Raw genomic sequence first — 22,902 nt, 5'->3', positions numbered from 1 at the left:
CATGCCGCGCATGCACGTACACACGCGTGCACACCTGCATTTACGCTGTTTGCACCTGCGTACTTTTCTCCCACAGGTACAGCTAGTCCTCAGCACACGCTGAGGACACAGGACCTCTCTCAGCTTCCTGAAGAACTCTCCAGACACCAGAGAGAGACAGTACCAGTCTGAACTGCAGAACCCAAAAACAAACAGGGAAGGTTTCAGATAAGCCAATGGCCAGGGGTAGGCGAAAGAACACTTCCAACATAAATCAGGACATCATGACTTCACCAGCAACCCCCAAAATTGACGGGTACTCCAATTCAACAGAAGCACAGGAAAACGACTTTAAAGCTATGCTTACCCAACTATTTGAGGCTCATAAAGAGAAAACAAACAGCTCTCTCAGAACAATAACCATGCAAATTCAGTCAGTTAAAGAGGAAATGAACAAATCTTTCAAAGACTTGGCCAGTCAATTGGAAGTTAAAGAAAAAAGAAATAGACAAAATTCTTAAAGAAACACAGGCAAACATAGCCAAACAAATAGAGGCACATGTAGAGATAAAATTAGTGGCATAGAGAAAGGAAATGAACAAAAAAAAATAGAGACCACTATAGAGAGACAGGAATCCATATTCAAACAGATGAAGGAAATGGTGCAAGGCATGAAAACAGAATTAGACTCAATAAAGAAAACACAAACTGAGAAAACACTTGAGCTGGAGAACTTGGAGAAAAGATCAGGAACCACAAAGATAAGCATCACCAATAGAATATAAGAGATGGAAGAGAGAATCTCTGGAGCTGAAGATACACTCGCAGAAATTGATACTTCTCTCAAAGAGAAAGTAAAATCAGAAAAGTCCCAAACACAAAATATCCAAGAAATCAAGGACGCCATGAAAAGATGAAATCTAAGAATAATAGGAATTGATTAAAAATCAAGACTCCAGGCTCCAAGGTCCAGAAAATATTTTCAAGAAAATCATAGAAGAAAATTTTCCCAACTTAAAGAAAGAGATGTCCATAAATATACAAGAGGCCCAAAAAATAAAATTAAAAAATAGGATCTATATGCATTTTGCATAGATAACTACTGATATTCAGGGTTTAAACGGTTCACATATATTCACATGTACAATGAGCTAGGTACAGCACCATCCCACCTCCTTTCCCTCTAAATCTCAGCCATAAAGACAGTAGATGACACTGTTCGGGATACTGGTTGACTGGACCCAGATTGTCCAAATGCCTGTTCATTCATTCATGAAGAAGTTACCAAAATGTAAAAATTAACCCTTAATGAGGGTTAATTTTCGTGGCTCTGTGAAGGACCATGCACCACTTTAGAGATAGAGCGTTAATGTTCAAGTGCACATGATGCTTTTAAGTGTCTGGCAAATTTACTATTACATTACCTGTATATCATCCAGATCTGTAAGAGAACATGAGGCTTAGGGGTGATTGAATATTAGTACATACAAAGCATACGCTAGCATATGTAAACATATATATGCTTAATAACATATATGTAAATATAAAATCATTATGAACCAGAAGAAAAGCATCGCTTTATGCAGTGCAGAATCTGAATGAACAGCACCTTCAAACTGCTCAATGCTGGCTGCTCTCTTGTCCTGGCCATTAGCGTGGATGCTTGTCTGCTTATTACTCCACAGTTTCCCAAGATGGGTGAAGATTGGCCTATTTGTAATTGTGTGGATTCACTCCTGTTTTTTGACAGGCATACTTTGAGTTATTTGAGGTGATGAGGGTAATGATTTAGCAGTGACATTTCACTGTCTGTTAAAGGAAAAGATGGCACAGCTGTCATATGATTCGGACATGATAGAGGTGCAGCCCTTTCAAGACTGTGACAGGAAAGGTCTCATAATAAATTTAAAAGCCAGCACTGATGCATTATGTTTGGCCATATATTACAATTACTAGTTTGTTATAACTAAGATATGCCAATGTCTTTGTATAATTCTGAGGTACTTCAACCTGCAACGTCATATATTTTTATCATCCTGACAGTTATTAGAAGATATTGAAAGCTCATTTGTTTTTTCCAAATGAAGCTAGAGAACATGAATTTCAGTTTAAAATTTCTTTTCTTCAGAAGAATTAAAGCTGATTATGAGAAACTAATATATATACAAAAGGCCTACAGAACACCAAATAGACTAGACCAAAAAAGAAACACATCATGTCACATGATAGTCAAAACACTAAATCTACAGAACAAAGAAAAGATATTAAAAGCAGCAAGGGAAAAAGGCCAAGTAACATATGAAGGTAGACCTATCAGAATCACACCAGACTTCTCATCAGAAACTGTGAAAGCCAGAAGGGCCTGGGCAAGTGTCATGGAGACTCTAAGAGATCACAAATGTCAACCCAGACTACTATACCCTGCAAAGCTTTCAATCAACATAGATAGAGAAAAGAAAATATTCCATGACAAAACTAAATTTATGCAATATCTACACAGCAAACCAGCCCTACAGAAGATACTAGAAGGAAAACTCCAATCCAATGAAAACAACTTCACCCAAGAAAATATGGCATACATATAATATCCCAACAAAAATGAAAAGAAAACAAGCAATGAAACACAGTAAGATCACCGACTCCAATACAAAAGAAACTAACATTTATTGGTCAATATTATCTATCAACATCAATGGACTCAACTCGCCAATGAAAAGACACAGACTAACAGAATGGGTGCGTAAACAGGATCCAACATTCTGCTGCATCCAAGAAACGCAACAAAGATAAACACTACCTCAAAAGGCTGGAAAAATGTCTTTCAAGCAAATGGACCCAGAAAACAAGCTGGAGTAGCTATTCTAATATCTAATAAAATAGACTTTCAACCAAAATTAATCAAAAAAGATGAGGAAGGACACTACATTCTCATCAAAGGGAAAATCCACCAAGAGGACATCACAATTCTGAACATCTATGCCCCAAATACAAGAGCACCTACATTCATAAATGAAACATTACTAAAACTTAATCACACATCGATCCCAACACCTTGATAGTGGGAGACTTCAACACTCCACTTTCACCAAGGGACAGATCATCTAGACAGAAACCAAATAAGGAAATAAGGCACTTACAGAGGTCCTAAATCAAATGGACCTAATAGATGTCTACAGAACTTTCCACCCAAATGTAAAAGAGTATACCTTCTTTTCAGCACCTCATGGAACCTTCTCCAAAATAGACCATATAGTTGGTCACAAAGCAAGCCTCAACAGATACAAGAAGATTGAAATAATCCCCTGTATTCTATCTGACCACCATGGAATAAAGCTGGACATCAACAACAATGGAATTAGAAAAAAGCCTACAAGCACATGGAGACTGAACAACTTGCTGCTCGATGATAGCTGGGTTAAGGAAGAAATAAAGAAATCAAAGACTTCCTAGAATTCAATGAAAATGAAGGGACAACATACCCTAATTTATGGGACACAATGAAAGCAGTGCTCAGTGGAAAATTCATAGCACTAAATGCCTTCAAGAAAAAATTTGTGACATCTCATACAAGCAACTTAATGGCCCAACTGAAAGCCCTAGAGAAAAAAGAAGCAAATGCACCCAAGAGGAGCAGACGGCTGGAAATAATCAAACTCAGGACAGAAATCAATCAACTAGAAACAAATAAAACTATTCAAAGAATCAATGAAACCAAGAGCTGGTTCTTTGAAAAAATCAACAAGATAGACAAACCTTTAGCCAAACTAACCAAAAGTCAGAGAGAAACTATCCAAATCAGCAAAATCAGAAATGAAAAGGGGGACATAACTACAGACACTGAGGAAATCCAAACAATCATTAGGTAGTACTACAAAAGCCTATATGCCACAAAATTCGAAAATCTAAAAGAAATGAACAATTTTCTTGATAGATTCCATTTACCAAAATTAAGTCAAGATCAGGTAGAAAAAATTGGATAGCCCTATTTCCCCCAAGGAAATAGAAGCAGTCATCAACAGTCTCCCTTCCAAAAACAGTCCTGGGCCAGATGGATTCAGTGCAGAATTCTACCAGACCTTCAAAGATGTGCTAACTCCAATTCTCTCCAAACTATTCCACAAAATAGAAACAGAAGGAACACTACCAAATTCATTCTATGAAGCCACAGTCACCTTAATACCTAAACCACAAAAAGACCCAACAAAAAAAGAAAACGTCAGACCTATCTCTCTAATGAACATTGATGCAAAAATACTCAATAAAATACTTGCAAACCGAATACAAGAACACATCAAAGATATCATCCACCATGACCAAGTAGGCTTCATCCCAGGCATGCAAGGGTGGTTCAACATACGAAAATCCATCAATGTAATCCACCACATAAACAAAGTGAAGGAGAAAAACCACATGATCATCTCCTTAGATGCTGAAAAAGCATTTGACAAACTCCAACATCCATTCATGTTTAAAGTCTTGGAGAGATCAAGGATACAAGGCACATATCTAAACATAGTAAAGGCAATATACAGCAAGCCTATAGCCAACATCAAACTCAATGGAGAGAAACTTAAATCAATCCCACTGAAATTAGGGACAAGACAAGGCTGCCCACTCTCTCCATACCTCTTCAACATATTACTTGAAGTCTCAGCCAGAGCAATAAGAAAACTAAAGGAGATCAAGAGGATACAAATCGGAAAGGAAGAGGTCAAAGTGTCACTATTTGCAGATGATATGATAGTATGTATGAGCAACCCCAAAAATTCAACCAGAGAACTCCTCCAGCTGATAAACACCTTCAGCAAAGTGGCAGGATACAAAATCAACTTAAAAAAATCAGAAGCCCTCCTGTATACCAAAGACAAAAGGGCAGAGAAAGAAATAAGGGAAACAACACCCTTCACAATAGCCACTAACCACATAAAGTGCCTTGGGGTGACACTAACCAAGCAAGTGAAAGACCTGTTTGAGAAAAACTTCAAGTCTCTGAAGAAAGAAATTGAAGGAGATATCAGAAGATGGAAAGATCTCCCGTGCTCATGGGTTGGTAGGATAAATATTGTGAAAATGGCCATCCTGCCAAAAGCAATCTACAGATTCAATGCAATTCCCATCAAAATACCAACTCAATTCTTTACGGACCTTGAAAAAAAGATTCTCAGCTTCATATGGAGAAACAAAAACCCCAGAATCTCCAAAACAATCCTGTATAACAATAGATCATCTAGAGGTATCTCCACCCCCGATCTCAAGCTGTACTACAGAGCAATAGTAATAAAAACTGCATGGTATTGGCATAGAAACAGAAAGGAGGATCAATGGAACCGAATAGAAGATCCAGAAATAAACCCACACATCTATGAATACTTGATTTTTGACAAAGCAGCCAAACCATTCTGTGGGAAAAAGAGAGCATCTTCAACAAATGGTGCTGGTCCAACTGGGTGTCTACATGCAGAAAAATGAAAATAGATCCATATTTATCACCCTGAACAAAACTAAAGTCCAAGTGGATCAAAGACCTCAACATTAAACCAGATACTCTAAATCGGTTAGGAAAAAAGTGGGGAACAGCCTAGAACTCATTGGCACAGGAGACAACTTCCTGAACAGAACACCAACAGCGCAGGCTCTAAGAGCAACAATCAATAAATGGGACCTCATGAAGCTGAAAAGTTTCTGTAAAGCAAAGGACACCATCATCAAAACAAAACGACTGCCTACAGATTGGGAAAGAATCTTCACCAACCCTTTATCTGACAGAGGACTAATATCCAGTATATATAAAGAACTAAAGAAGCTGAAAAGCAACAAATCAAGTAATCCAATTAAAAAATGGGGAACAGAGCTAAACAGAAAATTCTCGATAGAAGAATATTGAATGGCAGAGAAACACTTAAAGAAATGCTCATCCTCATTAGCCATTAGGGAAATACAAATCAAAACGACCCTAAGATTTCACCTTACACCCATCAGACTGGCCAAGATGAAAAATTCAAGTGACAACACATGCTGGAGAGGATGTGGAGAAAGGGGAACCCTCCTCCACTGCTGGTGGGAATGTAAACTGGTACAACCACTTTGGAAGTCAATCTGGCGCTTACTCAAAACAATTAGGAATAACACTTCCTCAAGACCCAGCTATACCACTGCTAGGTATATACCCAAACTTAGCTCAAGTACACAACAAGGACATTTGCCCAACCATGTTTGTAGCAGCTTTATTTGTAATAGCCAGAACCTGGGAAAAATGAACTCACGAATTTGGAAGGAAAGATGTTGGAGCAGAGCCTCACACAGGAGCGGCGGAGAATGGCGAAACAGAGATGAGCGAAGAAGGGTATGGGAGTGACGGGAACACAGCCACTGCAGACAAAGAACTTGGCATCGCTGAGTAGGGCCAGCAGCGTGGAGCCATCACTGCTGCTTGCCCTGCTGGGAAGAGAGTCTAGAGTAGTGGCGATACCCACAGACTACAAGCACAAGAGCTGTGGCCTGTACAGAGGACAGGGAAAGGTGCGGCGGTGGCTTGGAGCTCCCTCGTAGGCATATCATCATTCCTGAGTAGGGCTGGTCCTCTCCAACAGGCCAGCAGCGTGGAACCGCCACGGCTGCCGTCCGAGCTGCTTGCCCCGCTGGGAGTAGGAGAGTGTTAGGGCACTGCCCACAGGCTGCTAGCACCATAGTGGCTGGTGAGCCTCAAGGCAGCTGGCTCTAGCGGATGTCTGTGGTGCGTGCTGCTGCCTGATGCCGTGTTGATGTCTGTGGGCACGCTGCTGGCATTCACGGTCTGTGCTGCCGCCAATGGCTGTGTTGACGCCCACGATCCGTGCTGTCGCCGTGCTTTTACCATGTAAAAGTCCATGATCGGCGCTGCCACTGACTGTAAAGGGCAAGGGAGTTTCTTTTGCAGTGGTGTTGGTGACTTGCAGGCTCACAGTTGAGAAGAAGAGACCCAGAAGGCTTCTGTGACAGCCTCTCCCCATCCCCAGACCCCACACAAGAAACAGTCTAGACCAGAAGCCAGGAAATAGAACTCCTAAAAAGTGGGATACAGCTGCTGAACCGTAATTCTGCACAGTTGATGGCTTTGGTGGGGGTGGGGATGGAGGCGGGGAAGGACTGTTTTCTTTAAGGTGGGGCTGTCCACAGGGAGTCTGACCACACTCCAGTGAGTATATGGGCAACACAAATTGGACTTGGTATTTTTTCCTTTGGTGGGGGAAGGGGGGAGTCACAAGGGTTGGACCTGGAAGGGCTGGGAAGCGAATTTGATGGGTGAGCGTTATGTGAAATTCTCAAATAATCATTAAAAATATTATGTTGGAAACATTTTTGGAATACAGTTGTTAACACAGAGGATAAGGTTGGGGATAAAAATGAATTGTTATGTTCCATTTTCACAATAAATATCTTTAAAGAAGCAAATGTAGATTCTTAAAAGCTTTCACTAGACACCAATTCACACCGCAATGGCTAAGTTTTTCTATCTAAATTAAAAGACCTAATAATTTTCAAGTCAAATGATTATAATTATGTACCAGCTACATAGCAGTAAATACAAACCTATTTTAAGCATGTTTAAATGTGTAGTACAGTGTAAGCAGAAAACTATTCTACAAACAATTCATTATTCTTCTGGCCTTAGTGTTCAATAAAAAGCATGCTGGAGAGCAACAGTATCTATCACGCGAATTAGGCCGCCGTCAATGACTTATAAAGTGAATAACGTATTTCTAATATAAATTATGCTAATGTCAGAATGGTGGCTATTTTTGGTAGACCCGGAATTTTCCCATTTTGTTGCTGACTAGCTGCTTGAGCTACTTGAGTTAGGAGACTTGGGTGCTTCCCCAGCATTGTGCGTCCAACACTGACCAGCCACCAGGGGGGGCCGACATCTTTGAGATAACTAGATCATGGAAGGTGCAGGTGGATTTACCCCAGCCAGAGGCTGCGTCCTTGGAAAAACACAGATCCCAATCAGGACCCAAATGATCGAATGCCAGAGGCTTGTCTGGGTGCCGCCAGTGGAGGCAGCTGTGATGGCTGAGATGTATCAGCCTGCTCGGATGGGAGGCTGGAGGTGAGCGCAGGTTCCGTGGGTCTTGATGCTTGCTTGTTCTCTGTGCATCTTCAGGCCTCTTTTCTCTGATAGAACACACACTCACACACACACACACACACACACACATACACACACACACACACACACACACGCACACACACACACATACACACACACACACACGCACACACATACACACACACACACACACGCACACACACACACATACACACACACACACGCACACACATACACACACACACACACACACACACACACATGCAGAATTTCTTTGTTCCACGCTTTTCTGGCTTCATTTTGCTCCCTGGATTCCCTTAATTTTGTTTTTGTTGCTGTTGTTTGTTTTATTTTGTGGTTGCTATGGTATAGACAGGCTAAAAAAAAGGGGGGGGACATTCTATGACACCTCCCTCAGAGTTATGTTGTTGCTGGTTTGTTTTGTTTCCATTTTTCTTTTTTTCTTTTTAATGATTTTGTGTGTTGTCGTTGATATTCCCTAGACTCCAAGGACTTAAATCCAAGTTACAGGTAGTAAATACGGAGAAGCTCTCCTCATCCATGTAGCTCAACTCATAGCCCTCTTTAAACGGGAAGTTCACCCTTTCTTTGCTTCTTAGCTAGACCGAGAAATATGATAGCAACTGATAGACTATGAATTCGAGGGGAAAGGCGAGGGGTGGTCAGAAAGAACATTGAAGAAAATAGCGGAGGCTAAGCACACAAGGGAGCCCAGATATTCCCTGGCCTGTGTAATCATTAGAGGGGCCCTTAGGCTCCCCTGACAGAGGAGGCTCCATGCATGCTACACTGCTGGTCTCTATTTGTTCTGAATGGCAGGTCTTACACAAGCAGACTATGGGTCACCAGCAAATATGCAGACCCCATCAAGGTCAAAGGGCGTGAAGGTGGTGTCACATAGGTGAGAACACAGTCAGTAGGTCCCCCTTCTTTACAGTTCCTACCGAGGGAAGAGATGGAGTCCCAGAGAGTAGACACAAGCCCCCACCTCTAACCCAGAAGCTATCTGAAACTGATAACTACTCACAAATGAAAAATTAGTTCTCCCCAGCAGTCTCACTGGGGATACGAACCACTCCTAAGGGCAAGGCACCCACAGATGACCAACTGAAAACAGATCCAGTGGTTTGTTTGGAGGTTCCCTGTCTTGTAATGTTCTGTCAGGAAAAAATTTTTTCACCTTACAGATCCATTGCCATATTATAGCTTCTGGTTTTGTGCTTCTATGGGATTCCTATGTGTATGTGTGTTTCCATATTTATGTGTGTTTCTCATGCTTTTTCTTTGGCTCTTTTTCTTCTGTTTATTTTGTCTTAATCCAGTTTGGTTTGGGTTTATCTTATTTGATTTTTATTCTTTAGATGCCTGTTTGTTATTTAATGAGAGACAGAAAGGGTGTGGATTCAGTTGGGATGGGAGGTGGGGAGGACCTAAGGGTCTTAGAGGAGAGGAAACCATGAAAAAATATATTTCTAATAAGATAAAGAAGGAGGAGGAGGAAAGAAAAGAGGAAAAGAGGAAGAGGAACATTTTTGAAGGCTCAGTTGAGCTATTTGCTAAATGGTTAAAGTTTGACTTTGTGATTACTATCTTTCTTTCCAAGGATGACTTTAACATCTATTCACACTGGATAGGGCACTGACCACAGACAAAAGAAAATCTTCCAGGCAAGCTCAGCTCAGTGAAACAGTGAGTTTACTGAAATTACTTACAAAAGAATAGCAAGAGGCGACCTACTGAACACAGGTGACACAAAGTTAGCTGATCACTGAAAGCCCACCCCAGCTGGGTGATGACTAACGAAAGCTGTAGCTTTGGAATTCAACTTCTAGGCAGGTTAGTTGGTCCGTCTCTTCTTCCTGGCAGTTGTTCCAGCTTGTACAATCTTGGGGAATGCCAGCGAAGAGGGTAGAGTACTGGACAGCTACTTCTTCTAAATGGAAATACTCTTTCATAACTCAAGAAGTAAAACACAACAGAAAAGTACCATAAAACTCCTGAAACTTGCTCTTAAATTCTTTTCATTTCTTCTTGCTGAATGTTCTCAGGCCTAAGAGACTGTAATATAGATACTTGATTCCTTTTTTCCCAACTTGCGGTTGATTCGTAGGCCACACTACTGTAACAACAGTTAGTCTCATGGGGTTGAGACTGTACCTGCTACTTTGCTGAAAGTGTTTACCAGATGGAGGAGTTTCCTAGTGGAAGTTTTAGGGTCACTTGCATGCACTATCATCTGCAAATAACGATGACTTGACTTCTTCCTTTCCAATTTGTTTCCCTTGATCTCCTCCAGTTGTCTTATTGCTCTAGCTAAGATTTTAAGTGTGATATCAGATAGGTATGGAGAGAGTAGACAGCCCTGCCTTGGTTTTAATGGAAAAGCTTTGAGTTTCTCCCCATCTAGGTTGATGTTGGGTGTGAGCTTTCCGTAAATTGCCTTTATTGTGTTGATTTATTTCCCTTGTATCTCTAGTCTCTCCAGGACTTTTGTCATGAAAGGGTGTTAGATTTGTCAAAAGCCTTTACTGTATCTAATTAAATAATTGTGTGGGGTTTTTTCTTCCCGGTTTGTTTACATGGATATATTATCAAATTATATATGGTAAATTATCCCTGTGGCTCTCCCTACTCGAATGTGGTGATGATCTCTTTTTACGTGTTCTTGGATTTGGCTTGCAAGGATTTGGCTTGCAAGGATTTTACTGAGAATGTTCCCCATATGTTTATAACAGAAGCTGGTTTCTAATTCTCTTTCTTTGTTGGATCTTTATGTGGTTTGGGTATCAGGGTAAGTGTGGCCTTGAAAAATGAACTGGGCAGTGTCCCTTCTATTTCCATTTTGTGGGATAATTTGAGGAGTATTAACATCGACTCTTCTTTAAACATCTGGTAAAATTCTGTGCTAAAAACCATCTGGCCTTGGGATTTGGGGGGGGGGATTTTTTATTATTGTTTCTATTTCACTATGGGTTATAGGTCTATTTAAATTTATTATCTGTTCTTGATTTAGCTTTTGTAGGTGGTATATATCAAGAAAATTATGTATTTCTTTTAGATTTTTCAATCTGCCGGAGTACAGGATTTTTTTTAAGTATGTTTTTATGGTTCTGTGGATTTCCTCAGAATGTCCCCTTTTTTAATCTCTAACTTTGTTAATTTAAATCTTCCCCCTTCATATTTTAGTTATTTTGGTTACTTCTTAAAGGACCAATTCTTTGGTTTTTTGTTATTATTTTTGTTTGTTTTTATTTTATTGATTTCAGCCCTGGGTTTGATTATTTCTGACCATCTACTCCTTTAGGGCATTATTTTTCTCGTTGTTCTAGAGCTTTCATGTGTACTGTTAAATTACTAACATGAGATCTTGCCAATATTTTTATACAGACACTTAGTGGTATAAACTTGCCTCTTACAACTGCTCTTATTATGGCCCATAGGTTTGGGTATGTTGTGGTTTATTCTTACTCAGTTATAAAAAGGTTTTGTATTTCTCCTTGACTTCTGTCTTGACCCATTTTCATTCAGTAGTGAGCTGTTCAGCTTCCACAAGTTTTTAGGCTTTCTGCTTTTTGTTTCTGTTGTTGATATTGAGCTTTGACCAATGGTGAGCAGATGGGATGCAAAGTGTTATTTCAACTTCATTTTATCTGCTGAGACTCGCTGTGTGTCTGAGTATGTGATTCATTTGGGAAAAGTGTCAAGAGGTGCTGAGAAAATAGAAAAATGTCTATTCTTTCGTGTTTGGGTGAAATGGTCTGAAAATATCTGTTAGGCCTGTTTGGCTAATGACGTTCTTTAATTCCAGAGTTTTAGTTTTTGTCTGGATGACCTGTCTCCTGGTGAGAGAGGGGTACTGAAGTCATCTAGCATCACTATGCAAGGGTCAATGTGGAATTTGAGTGGCAGTAGTGATGTATGAACTTGGGTGCCCCTGTGTTTGGTGCACAGAGGGCAAACACCCTTCATTATAATCAGTGCCCTTGTCACAAAAGAATCCAGGTCCGGGCCGTGAGACTTTAACAGGAATTCTCCAAATCGCTAAACTGCATAACTACATTATTCCAAACAGAACCCAGGTTAAAATCAGCACACTCCTAGTGTCACCAAACCGCCAGCCTGCATTTGACAGACAACCAGCCCCAGGGTCACCGCATTCTAAGAGTGGGGGACCAGACAGTCACATGTTTCCCAATGGCTGCCTCGCCAAAACTGCTCTGGGGCATTTAGGTTCATCCTGAGTAGTTTTCTTGTATCTTAAACAAAAATAATAAACAGAAATTGATGGAGTAAAATGGACTTATTTATAGTTTGTGAAAAAGAAGGAAAAATTATTCATTTCTTTCTAGCTTTTTGTATCAGTACTATTACTTCGTATAAAAGATGAAGTAAATACCAGGAAATTTGCATACAATTAATTTAATTTACCATGAGATAAACAGAAATGTGTAAAATCTTTACTTGTGAGTCAAGTTCTCCGGTGCCAGATTTTTAGTGTTTTTTTTTTTCATTAATTAATTAACTTATTTACTTTACATCCTGGCCATAGCTTCCTCCCTTCCTCCCCTCCTAGCCCCTCTCTTTCACCTCACCTCTTCCCTATGCCTCAGAGAAAAGGAGGCCTCCCATGTATACCAACCCACCTTGCCATATCAAGTTACAGTAGGACTAGGTGCATCTTCTCCTACTGAGTCTAGAGAAGGCTGCTCTGTTAGGGTAAAGGGATTCAAAGGCAGGCAACATAGTCGGAGAGAGCCTCTGTTCCAGTTGTTAGAGGACCCACATGATGACCAAGCTGCACCTCTCTTACATATGTGTAGAGGACTTAGGTCGGTCCCGTGGATGTTCTCTGGTTGGTGGTTAAGTCTTTGTGAACCCCTATGGGCCCAGCTTAATTGATTTTGTAGGTTTCTTATGGTGTCCTTGACCCCTCTAGCTCTTTCAGTACTTTCTCCCCCTCTTCCACAAGATTCCTCAGCCTGGCATGGTGGTGCAAGCATGTAATCCCAGCAGAAGCAGAAGCAGGTAGATCTCTGTAAGTTTGAGGCTAGTCTGGTCTACAAAGCAAGTCCAAGACAGCCAAAGCTACACAGAGAAACCCTGTCTCAAAAAAAAAAAAAAAAATATATATATATATATATATATATATATATATATATATATTCCTCAAGTTCCACCTAGTGTTTGGCTGTGGGGTCTTTGCATCTATTTTCATCAGCCGCCTAATGAAGCCATTCAGACAACTGTTATGCTAGCCTCCTGTCTGCAAGTATAGCAACATATTATCAACAGTGGCACTTAATAAATATATCATTAACAGTGTCGGGTGGGCAGATTTTTATTAATTTTCTCCCAGTATGTGATTCCTATGGACATTTTAATTAATGATGCCCATTGCCTCAAGAGTCTGATAACTGAATGGAGTGTCTCCCTTTAAAATATCTCTTCCTCTATCAAGCTGGTGGTTTTAAAGGGTGACTAGCCTGGAGGACTGGTTTCAGGGGTTATATGCTCAGTCAGAGATACAACCAGGTGAGAAACAGGTACATGCCCAAGCTGGGAAACATTTTGGGTGAGAGCTACAGAAATAAGGACGGGAAGATGGCAGGAGACATTACAGAAAACAGAGGGATAGGGTCAGAGAGAGAGCAAAACAAATATAGATAAGCCAGGGATGAAAGCGGATGTCAAATAGTATTGCAGACAGCAGGCCTCCAAAGCTGTCCTTTTCTCCACCAGTATTATTTCAGCTTCTTGAGACGCAGGTAGATCCCATTCTTGGACTTCAACACAAGTCTTGCAATGGGGACTGGGATCCTGGTGGGATCTGGCAGCAGCTCAAAGCGGAGCAGGGTCAGGGCCACAGCCACCTTCAGCTCGTTCATGGCAAACTGTTTCCCAATGCAGTTTCTGAATGGAGCAGAGACATAAAATGAGATGTGGGCTGAGACCTGTTCTGGGTACAGTCAGCATTGTTCCTTGAGCCTTGGTCCTAATGGCACTGGTGTCCCCTTCATGGTACCAGCTGAATCATTTTCCTTATAGGTCACACACCTAAATCATTCCTTGCTTTGAGATCACTTTCTTTATAGGTCTCACAACCACCTCAATCCCTTGTCTTTGTGCATAGGCTCCAGACCTATGATAAAGTCTGTCACTCCTCTAGGGCTATCTCTGACCTTAGTCTTGCTCTCAGGTGTATGGAATGTCATTTGAACACTGCCAGCATTGTGAGACATAGATTCCAAACATGTGAGTTATTTAATGAGGTAATCATTAGTTAGCCTATCCTCTCTACTAAAAGTTTCTGGATCTCCACTGTTTATACTCCTATCAGGGTCTTATGAGGAGGGGTAGGTTGCTATCCTGCGGAGTATCATCTATGTATGAAAATGAATTCATCCTAAAATAGTAATCAAATATGGTGGTGGAAGCTTCTGGTGAGTGCAGAATCCTCAATGGGGATCCTCAAGATGTTCCTCCATCTTCCTCTCACTCAGTTTCCAGGCTCCAGTCCCTCATTCCCCCAGACAACCATCCTTCCTGTAACCCCTACAGACATGTCAACCCGTGACGACCACTGTGTCAAAACCTTAAGAAGTTTTGGGGAATTTGTGTTCTACAGGAGGAGTCCTGTAGGTTTTGTGGATTCCTCATCAGCCTTTTAGCTGTTTCTCTGTCATTGCACACACCAGATATGACACCCATCATCGCTAAACAGAGGGTTTTCTCAGAAGCTGTTTAAGGTCTTCATTCTGCTTTTGTAACCACTGAAATACATAGACCAGGCCTGTTACACTGAAGTTACTTCCTTGCATGCATAGCTTTGCAAATTGGGAAAGTATTGCAAATAAATACAAGAGGAATTTGTACATGCAGCAAATTTTTTGTAAGGCTAGAAGCCAAAAATAAGTGATGATTGCCACTGGTGTCCAACCTACAATGAGCTGTGAACTCATACACACACACACACACACACACACACACACACATATATATATATATATGGATATGGGTGTGTGTGTTCTAGTAAGTGAGGTGACAACATGTATTTGTATATATACATATATAATCTTTAACAGAAGAGCCCATACCGTTTCTGGAATTTGAACTATAGCACATTATAATACCTAATATATTATTACATACATACTTATAGATACATATATTTTAAAGATTTATAGATGCATCTAACTGTTGAATTAGTAAGAAAACCTTCTGATCTAGAATAAGAATTTTGAGAGAGAGAAATTCACCCTTTTAGATTATTGAAAACTAAAAGTTCTTGGTTTAATTTTCATAAGAAATATTATTGTGAAATACAAAGTTCATAATTTGTTAAAATACCAAAATATAATAATTTTTATACAGATGTTTCAGTGGCCACAGGACAGTGGTTTAAAAAATCTTTGTGGTACACCAAATTGCCATCTTTCCTTTTGGCACAAACATGTATACATGACACCATCTGCCCACATACAACAACAGAGGTACACATGAGTAGACCACATAGGGACATGAGCAATCAGAAATATAAATTATTAATATGTGCTGACCCTCCATCCTTTTTCTCAATCCTTTCCCATTACCTTGCTCCTCCTGAGAAGGGTAGGAAAGCATGGCTGTGCCGAGAAGAATCTGGTGCAAATCGATAGGGGTCAAACACCTGCAGAGAGAGCACAGGGCTGGGATGGATGGGCATCCAGCCCATTTCCAGTGCAAAAGGATACAGAATGTCTAGAGGTCAAGGATTTCATACCGTTGGGTTCGGCCACACACTTGGGTTATGGTGAAGGCCATAAATGGAAATTGTGACTGTAATACCTGTAGGCAGAGGTAAGAAGACATGGAGTGAAACACAATTAATCCAATGAAAAAGGGCTCTAGATCCATACCCAATAGGAGACCAGCATGCACAAATGGCCTGTATACAGAGTCATCACTTAGAGCTAGTGATCTTTTGGGGGTTAGGGAGTTTAGAAAAGCATACATAGAAAACCATAAACCTGCTGACAGACAGCAAGAATTGGAGGCATCTTGATTCTAGTAAGTGAAGTGACAGCACGCATTCATCAAGTTTCTTACATCCACCACGAAAGAACATACAATAGCTCACATAACACAAGTTCCCCTGCACCACTCCATTTTTCACATGAAATACTAAATCCCCAATGAGGCCCATTATCTTTCTTCTGTTTACACTGCTTGGACATGGCAGAGGTGGGATCATATCCAATGATGAGTTCACTAATACATGTTTTCCTATGATGACAAGGAGCTCATAACTTATCATCAGCTCCCCTCTTTCATCACCTCAAAGTTTTCTGAGAGACTGAGAGACATTGTACCCACACATAGGAGTCCCTTGTCATTTTCATTTGTCTCTACTCACGAACAAACCCTTAGAACCACAAGACTTGTGTCATTCTTTTTCAACCCTGAGTATCTTATGTGACTGTAATTTCAAGGCTGAGAATAATATTTAACTAGAGTGTAGCATTTCTTCCAGGAGACAGCCTCAGCCTCAACTTTATAACCTCATCTCAATTTCAACTTAAAGATCCAATTTACCGACAACAAGATGGAGGCACTGGGAAGACACTGTGTCTGAGGAGAGGACAGCAGTGTTGGCACAGCGACCAGGAGACTGAACTCAGGAACCTAAAACACCAGCTTTTGTGATTGCCAGGTGAGAGAGCCTACAGTGTGGAAATTAATTGGTCCGACCTCAGGTCACCCAGTCAATACCTGGGAAAGGTCCTGGGGACCAGCGGGCGCACACAGCCTCCAGCGGCGCCCCCATTAGTATTTTTACATTCTATCAAATTGTTCTTTATATTACAAACAATTCATGGAAAACTTGGGTTTCCAGTAAAGATAGAAAAGACACACATTCCTTTAAAAGCAAAAAAAAAAAAAAAAAAAAAATCCAATTTACCGGGACAACACATGTGAGCACTTAGGTACCTGGTTTTGGTTACCTTTGGGCAAGGAGCGTCCATCGGGAAAGGTGACAGGTGTGCTCAGCTCTCGACTCACACCTGGTACTGTTGGGTAGAGCCTCAGGGCCTCTTTGATGCACATGGTGGTGTAGGACATTTTGTCCAGGTGCTCCCTGAAATGAGGGCCATCTGAAAGTCACATAGAGCTGGGAAGACCAGAAGTAAGGTCTCTCCTTTAGGAGGGCATGAGTCTCATTCATCTTGAATTTTTCTCACCAGGTGATAGAGGTCTCATCACCCAGAATGCTCTGCACCTCCTCTCTGCATCTCTGTTGGTGCTCAGGGTGGGTGGCCAGAGCATAGAAAATCCAGGAGATTCCACTGGCTGTGGTGTCATGGCCCTCAAACATGAATGTGTCCACCTCGGCACGAAGTTCCTCATCAGATAAGCTGTCCCCAGCCTCCATCTGAATAAACGTACAGATGAGAGACCAGAGTTTATATCCAATCTGTGCTTCTGGGCCAAAGCTCAACCCTGCACCCCACTCACTTTGGCAAACAAGAGGCTGTCCAAGAAATCCAAGTGCCTCTTATTCTTGACCTTCTGCAGCTCTTCTTCATTCTGCAGCTGGGCCTTCCTCATCTTGATCACCCCATCTAGCCATGACAAGCACTTGTCAGACAACCCAGAATGACTGTCATTCACAGGGTCTCTGAACCCAGTTTGTGTATCACACAGAGCCCCAGATGCATGTGCAGGTGGGAATTTGGTCATTATTTGAAGTCTACATAATCTCATATACCTCAACCCTCCAATTGGATCCTCCAGTGTGTTTCATGGGCCACAGAGCCATGTTGAAGGCTATTGGAGGGGTCTCATGCAGTGTCACCAATGTAATGAAACTGGTAATTTTTGAAATGTACCTCATATGCCAATATCCTAGCTCCTCAAAGTTGTATCTTTGTAGTAACTAACACCAGTGTCTCAAGCCCTGCAGAGGCTTCTGGTAAGTGCACTATGTCTGAGATACTTGATCATTTTGGGGTGGGGGGGAGGGTGAGCCTGAAAGTAAGAAAGGCGGGAGGGGTGGAAAGATGGAACCTGTGTGCTCATGAGCAATCTGGCAGGCGCGGCGGAACAAACAGCCATCAGAGGACATATTGAAGATTGGGCTGAAATCAAAAAAGACACTCCTCGATCGGAGGAAAATCAGGGTGTTCAGGTCATCAACAGCCTTCACATAGGACCTGGAATTTCTGAGGACAGGAGACACAACACACTGGTGATTAGGGTGTTGACCCAAGAACAGAGTGGGTTCTCTATACTCATCCTTTCAGCCTTGGGACACACAACACCAAGGCACACATCACTTCTGTCTTAAAGGTCTTTTGACCCTTGGGACTTTAAAAAAATAGATGACCAGCTGGGCTTCCACAATTGCTAGGGTTCTACAGTGTCCTGCTGGGACTGGTCTGGTTCTAGTTTGAAATTAGAGCTTGGCCTACAGCTGGCTGAAAATCTTGCCTGGAGGAAACTGCCTTAGAAGCCCCACTTAGCTCTTTCTGAGCCCTTATGGACTGCTAAGACTAAATATTTAAAAGATGAAGGGTTGCCACTCACTCTTCCAACTGGACGCTGCCCTGGTGGCTGAACGCGCACTTCATAACAGTGTCCAGTGTCATCAAAGAGATGTATTCAAAAATCTCCAGAGGGTAGTCCTGGCCACCAAGCTTCTCCCATTTGTCCTGTGGTGAGAATGAGACAAATTCCTTAATTTTCTCCAGAAGACCTGTGTTTAGACTAAGATGTTTCTTTTTATCTTCAGATAACCAGTCTGGAGTCCCTCACCATCAAGTTCATCTGCTTCCAGCAAATTAAAAGCATGATGCAAACATTTGTAATTTGATGCCTACTTCTTCCAAACCCTTTAACAAAACAGAACGTATTTTCTCAAGGTGTTCAATTATTGCCTATTGGTTTTTAGAAAAGAGTATAATCTTTCAGTTTATAAAAGTAGTCCCCTTTTTGGAAATGAACTAGACTTGAAAAATAGGAATAACCTATTACTTAAAAATAGGAGTAAATATAGGAATAAAATGTGTAGAAGAAAAGAAAGGCTATGGATCACACAGAGACTCAGAAAGACTCAGTATCACACAGAGCCCTGGAGTCCAAGACATTCTTGTCTTATAACATCTTGAAGCTGCCACTGGTCCTGTACTTGGTCCTGTACTTACCACAATGCTTTCTGAAGAGTGTGGCTAAATCCTGATGAGCAGTAGCTCTCCAATTTATGCATTTGTGGGTCACTTACTTCATAGCAATGTCATGAATTATCAGTCTATGTGACTGTCTGGAATTTGTTTTAGAGGGGTCATTGTGAGTATTCTGTGAGTAGGTGTAATGAAATGAGAAAGAGACAGAGCAACTCACTAGCATTATATTGACAGAGTCCGCCATGACTCTGACGTAGGGTTTGAGGATGTCATAGTGGAAGGCTGGGGTCAGCATCCGCCGGTGCTGGAACCACTTCTTCCCATTCAGCAGGAGCAAACCAAAACCTGTGGCAGAGACCAGTACGTGACGTGTCTGTGGAATCAAAGGTGCCCCTGGGATCATGTGGGTGGATCCACTGGGATGAAATAGGGAAAGACAATCCAGTAATGGGATTTTTTTTTTTTTAGACTAAGACATGGAAAGTGAGACTTCCAGTTTATATGATAAATCTTCTGTGACTAAGAAAGAAGTAAAATAAAGGGTGAAAATGTGTGTGGATCAGGTCAAGAGGGACATATGTAAATGTCTGGCAACAAATGTCTGAAGAAATGATATCTTCAGAGAGAAACGGGAGGCAGTGACATGGGAACTAGTGACACGGTTGCAGAGACAGCTGGGCTAGTTAAGGGGTATCTAGATACCCTGAACACCCACACCAGCATTAAGAAGGACTAAGGACTGACTAGAAGAAGAAAAATAAAGCTTGGTTTAGAGGCGGATCACGATACTCATGGCCAGTCACCTGTTGTTTTTCCATTAGCCAAAGAGCAGTGTCAGGAAAACACTTTTTTTTTTTTCACATACTTACCAATCCAAGGAGCAAGCAAGTGGTAAGTTCTGTGAGCCTTTGGATCTGAAAAACAAACAGATCTTGAGGACCGGATAAGGGGATGCTGTTCAAACTGCAAGCTTTTATGAATTCTTCAGTTTTTCAGAATGTTAAAACTTATTTATTGTTTGCATGTGTACCTGCTACAGTGCTTGTGTGGAGTTCAGAAGATAACTTTGTGGAGTTGGTTCCTTCTTTTCACTTTCAGTGCAGGTTTCAGGGCTCAAATCAGGCCATGAGGCTTTAGCAGCAGAACCCCCCACTCATTCCCATGTCACTGCCTCCCGTTCCTTTCTATCTTTGTCTTGCCAGTTAGCTAGACTTAGGAAGGCAGACTTTGTTGGACCAGCAGCTGAATGTTTGGGAAACTTGTAAAAACACATCACCTCAGTTTGTTTTAAAAATGGAAAAGAAGAAAAAAAGAAGGTAAGCCCTGTGCAGCTATCTTAAGTGTTGAGAACTATGTAAGTATTGCTAGCTGGACGGGGAGAATGCTGGGTATGATTTAGACATTGATGGCTGCAGTGTCACTCTTTCAAAAATTTCACAGGTTTGGGGCATGACCGTTGGATGGGAGATGTGCTACAGCTGCTATAGAGCTGCACTCTCACCTGATCGTCCTAGAATCAACTTCACATAGTCAGGATCGTAGAGCAGGACTCGTACTCTGTTCCCTGAGAGCCAATATAGGCAGGCATTTGGAAATTTCTCTACCCATTTACGAATCTGCTGGAGTTCCTGGTCCTTTGGGAACAGACACCAAGGAAAAGACAAATTCATGAAAATGTTCTTTGACCTCTAGAACTTTGTATGGTTTAGGAGAGGCGGGACCATCACAGGGCCATAGCTCTAGAATGTTAGGAATAGGTAGACATTTGGGCCAGTTTGATATCTATTTGTTCTTTCATCCAGACCTTTGCCCTAGACTTTGTCCAAGGACTTGCCCTGGCCAGATCCTGAAGCCTTGTTAGACAGAGCTAAGTCTTCTTCTACCTCAGCATTCTGTAGTGCCTCAAAATTTTATCTATTCTTAAATGTGGTTAGTGTGCAAGCCCCTCACTGCGTGCCTCATCAGGCAGCCCCTTATCAAACTATACTCTACTGAGGGCTAGTAGCATACTCAGACATTCTTACTGCTTATATACACACTTGGGAATAAGAGAGGTTAGTAAATCCAGCCAGTTTCAGGGATGTAATGGAGCCTTTGAGTTGTTTGCTTTCTGAATTTAAGGGGCTTTTGCACAGGATGGCATGTTTCACCTCTCCATAGAAATTCCTTTATCTTAAGGGGCTTCCTTTCTGATATACATCGTGGCCCCAAATCATCACTTCCAGAAGTTCTCAGAGAGCAGTGTAGATACTTGTTCTCTGTCCCTGGCATCACTCACCCACTCCATAAGGATAGGCTGTTTTCCCATGCCCTTGCACATCCTGAGATTTTAGTCTATTGTCAATATCCATCTTTAAAATGTATATATATATATATATTACAGGCTGGAAAGATGGCTCAGTAGTTAAGAGCATTGGCTGCTCTTCTAGAGAACACAGATTCGATTCCCAGAACCTATAAGGCAGCTTACACCGTTCTCACTCTCGTTCCAGTGAGTTGATAACCCTCTTCTGGTGGTCGAAAGCACCAGGCATGCACACGGTGCACAGACATACATGCAGGCAAAATACCCGTATACATAAGATAAAAGTATATATATTTAAAATTATTGTATGTGTATTGGTGTTTTATAAGCATGTATGTATATCACAAGTGAACCTGGCGCCAGTGGGAACCACAACCTGGAATTAGTGTTATAGACAGTTGTGAGCCACCATGTGTATGTTGAACTTGGGTCCTCTGGGAGCACTCTTAAGTACTGAACCATCTACCAAGCCCAGAATTACTGGTTCTTTTTTTTTTTTTTTTTACTATAATTTTATTTTTCTCATTAGTTACATTTCGTTAATTCTGTATCCCAGCTGTATCCCTCATTCCTTCCCAATCCCACCCTCCCTCCCTCATCTCCTCCCTGCCCCTGTCCAAGTCCACTAATAGGGGAGGACCTCCTCCCCTTTCATAACATCCATCTGTTTAAAAGCATGTGCTCCCCGTGGTTAAGGCGAGCTCACTCTTAGAAGTAAACCGAGTGTCCTTCAGAAACCACATGTGCATCAGCCAGTAGACTGCCCTGTATACTGATGTTCCAGATTTTCATACACTTCCACTCTCTCCCTTCTTCTTACCTTCAGGTTGTGCCCCAAAAGCCAGTGGAAGGGTGTGGATGGGAACTTCTGGAGGGCCTTGACCAGCCACTGTCTTCGCAAGTAGAACTGGATTGCCTTGAACAGCACAAGAAATAGGCTGAGCAGGAAGACCACTTGGAAGAACCCAGAGACACCATCCAGGCTTTTGGCGAGACTAAACACCGAGAAACCCATGGTCAGTGGCTTCTGGATCACTGATGTCACTAAACCTTTGGAACTCTCACATTTAAATCATGAAAAGGTAGCTCCACCTACTTGAGGGAAGAAGGAAGAATGGGGGAAACAGACAGTGACCACAGGATCCAATGTTCATTAATCTATGACATCAGCCTTAGTAAACATTAAAAACTAACACTAAACATTAAAAAACTAACATTAAAAAATGCTCCATCAGCTTATCTTGGTAAGAACTATGTATACATCCACTTTCCTGTCTCTGCACTGCTCACAAATATTTATTTATTATGTGTTATGTAGTATCCTAGTTGGTGAGGTCGAGTCAAGGGAT

General features: G+C 41.5%; 1 protein-coding gene across 1 annotated transcript; it reads right to left on the bottom strand.

The window, feature by feature from the left end:
• Nucleotides 1-12,492: 12,492 nt before the first annotated feature.
• On the bottom strand, nucleotides 12,493-22,614 carry LOC110539795 (cytochrome P450 4A14-like). Its single transcript, XM_021626618.2, has 12 exons — nucleotides 22,374-22,614; nucleotides 20,750-20,882; nucleotides 20,118-20,162; nucleotides 19,466-19,593; nucleotides 18,653-18,777; nucleotides 18,134-18,288; nucleotides 17,582-17,688; nucleotides 17,308-17,498; nucleotides 17,071-17,204; nucleotides 15,849-15,913; nucleotides 15,679-15,755; nucleotides 12,493-13,999 (listed from the first exon to the last, which is right to left on the bottom strand). Exons 1-12 carry the CDS (start codon nucleotides 22,566-22,568, stop codon nucleotides 13,831-13,833), a joined length of 1,524 nt encoding a protein of 507 aa, XP_021482293.1. The 5' UTR covers nucleotides 22,569-22,614; the 3' UTR covers nucleotides 12,493-13,830.
• Between the last annotated feature and the right edge of the window lie 288 nt (nucleotides 22,615-22,902).

The sequence above is a fragment of the Meriones unguiculatus genome, chromosome 3 (genome assembly GCF_030254825.1).
Source record: "Meriones unguiculatus strain TT.TT164.6M chromosome 3, Bangor_MerUng_6.1, whole genome shotgun sequence".
Taxonomy (NCBI): Eukaryota; Metazoa; Chordata; class Mammalia; order Rodentia; family Muridae; genus Meriones; species Meriones unguiculatus.
The sequence above is the reverse complement of the archived record's forward strand: the minus strand, read 5'-3'. Positions and strand labels throughout refer to the sequence as shown.

Excerpts from the sequence above, each read along its gene's own strand:
- LOC110539795 (XM_021626618.2), bottom strand. The coding sequence starts at position 22,568 with ATGGGTTTCTCGGTGTTTAGTCTCGCCAAAAGCCTGGATGGTGTCTCT. Across the intron at positions 20,883-22,373 it reads TTTTGGGGCACAACCTGAAG|GACCAGGAACTCCAGCAGAT; the intron begins GTAAGAAGAAGG and ends CTGTTCCCAAAG. Across the intron at positions 18,778-19,465 it reads ACTCTGTCAATATAATGCTA|GACAAATGGGAGAAGCTTGG; the intron begins GTGAGTTGCTCT and ends TTCTCACCACAG.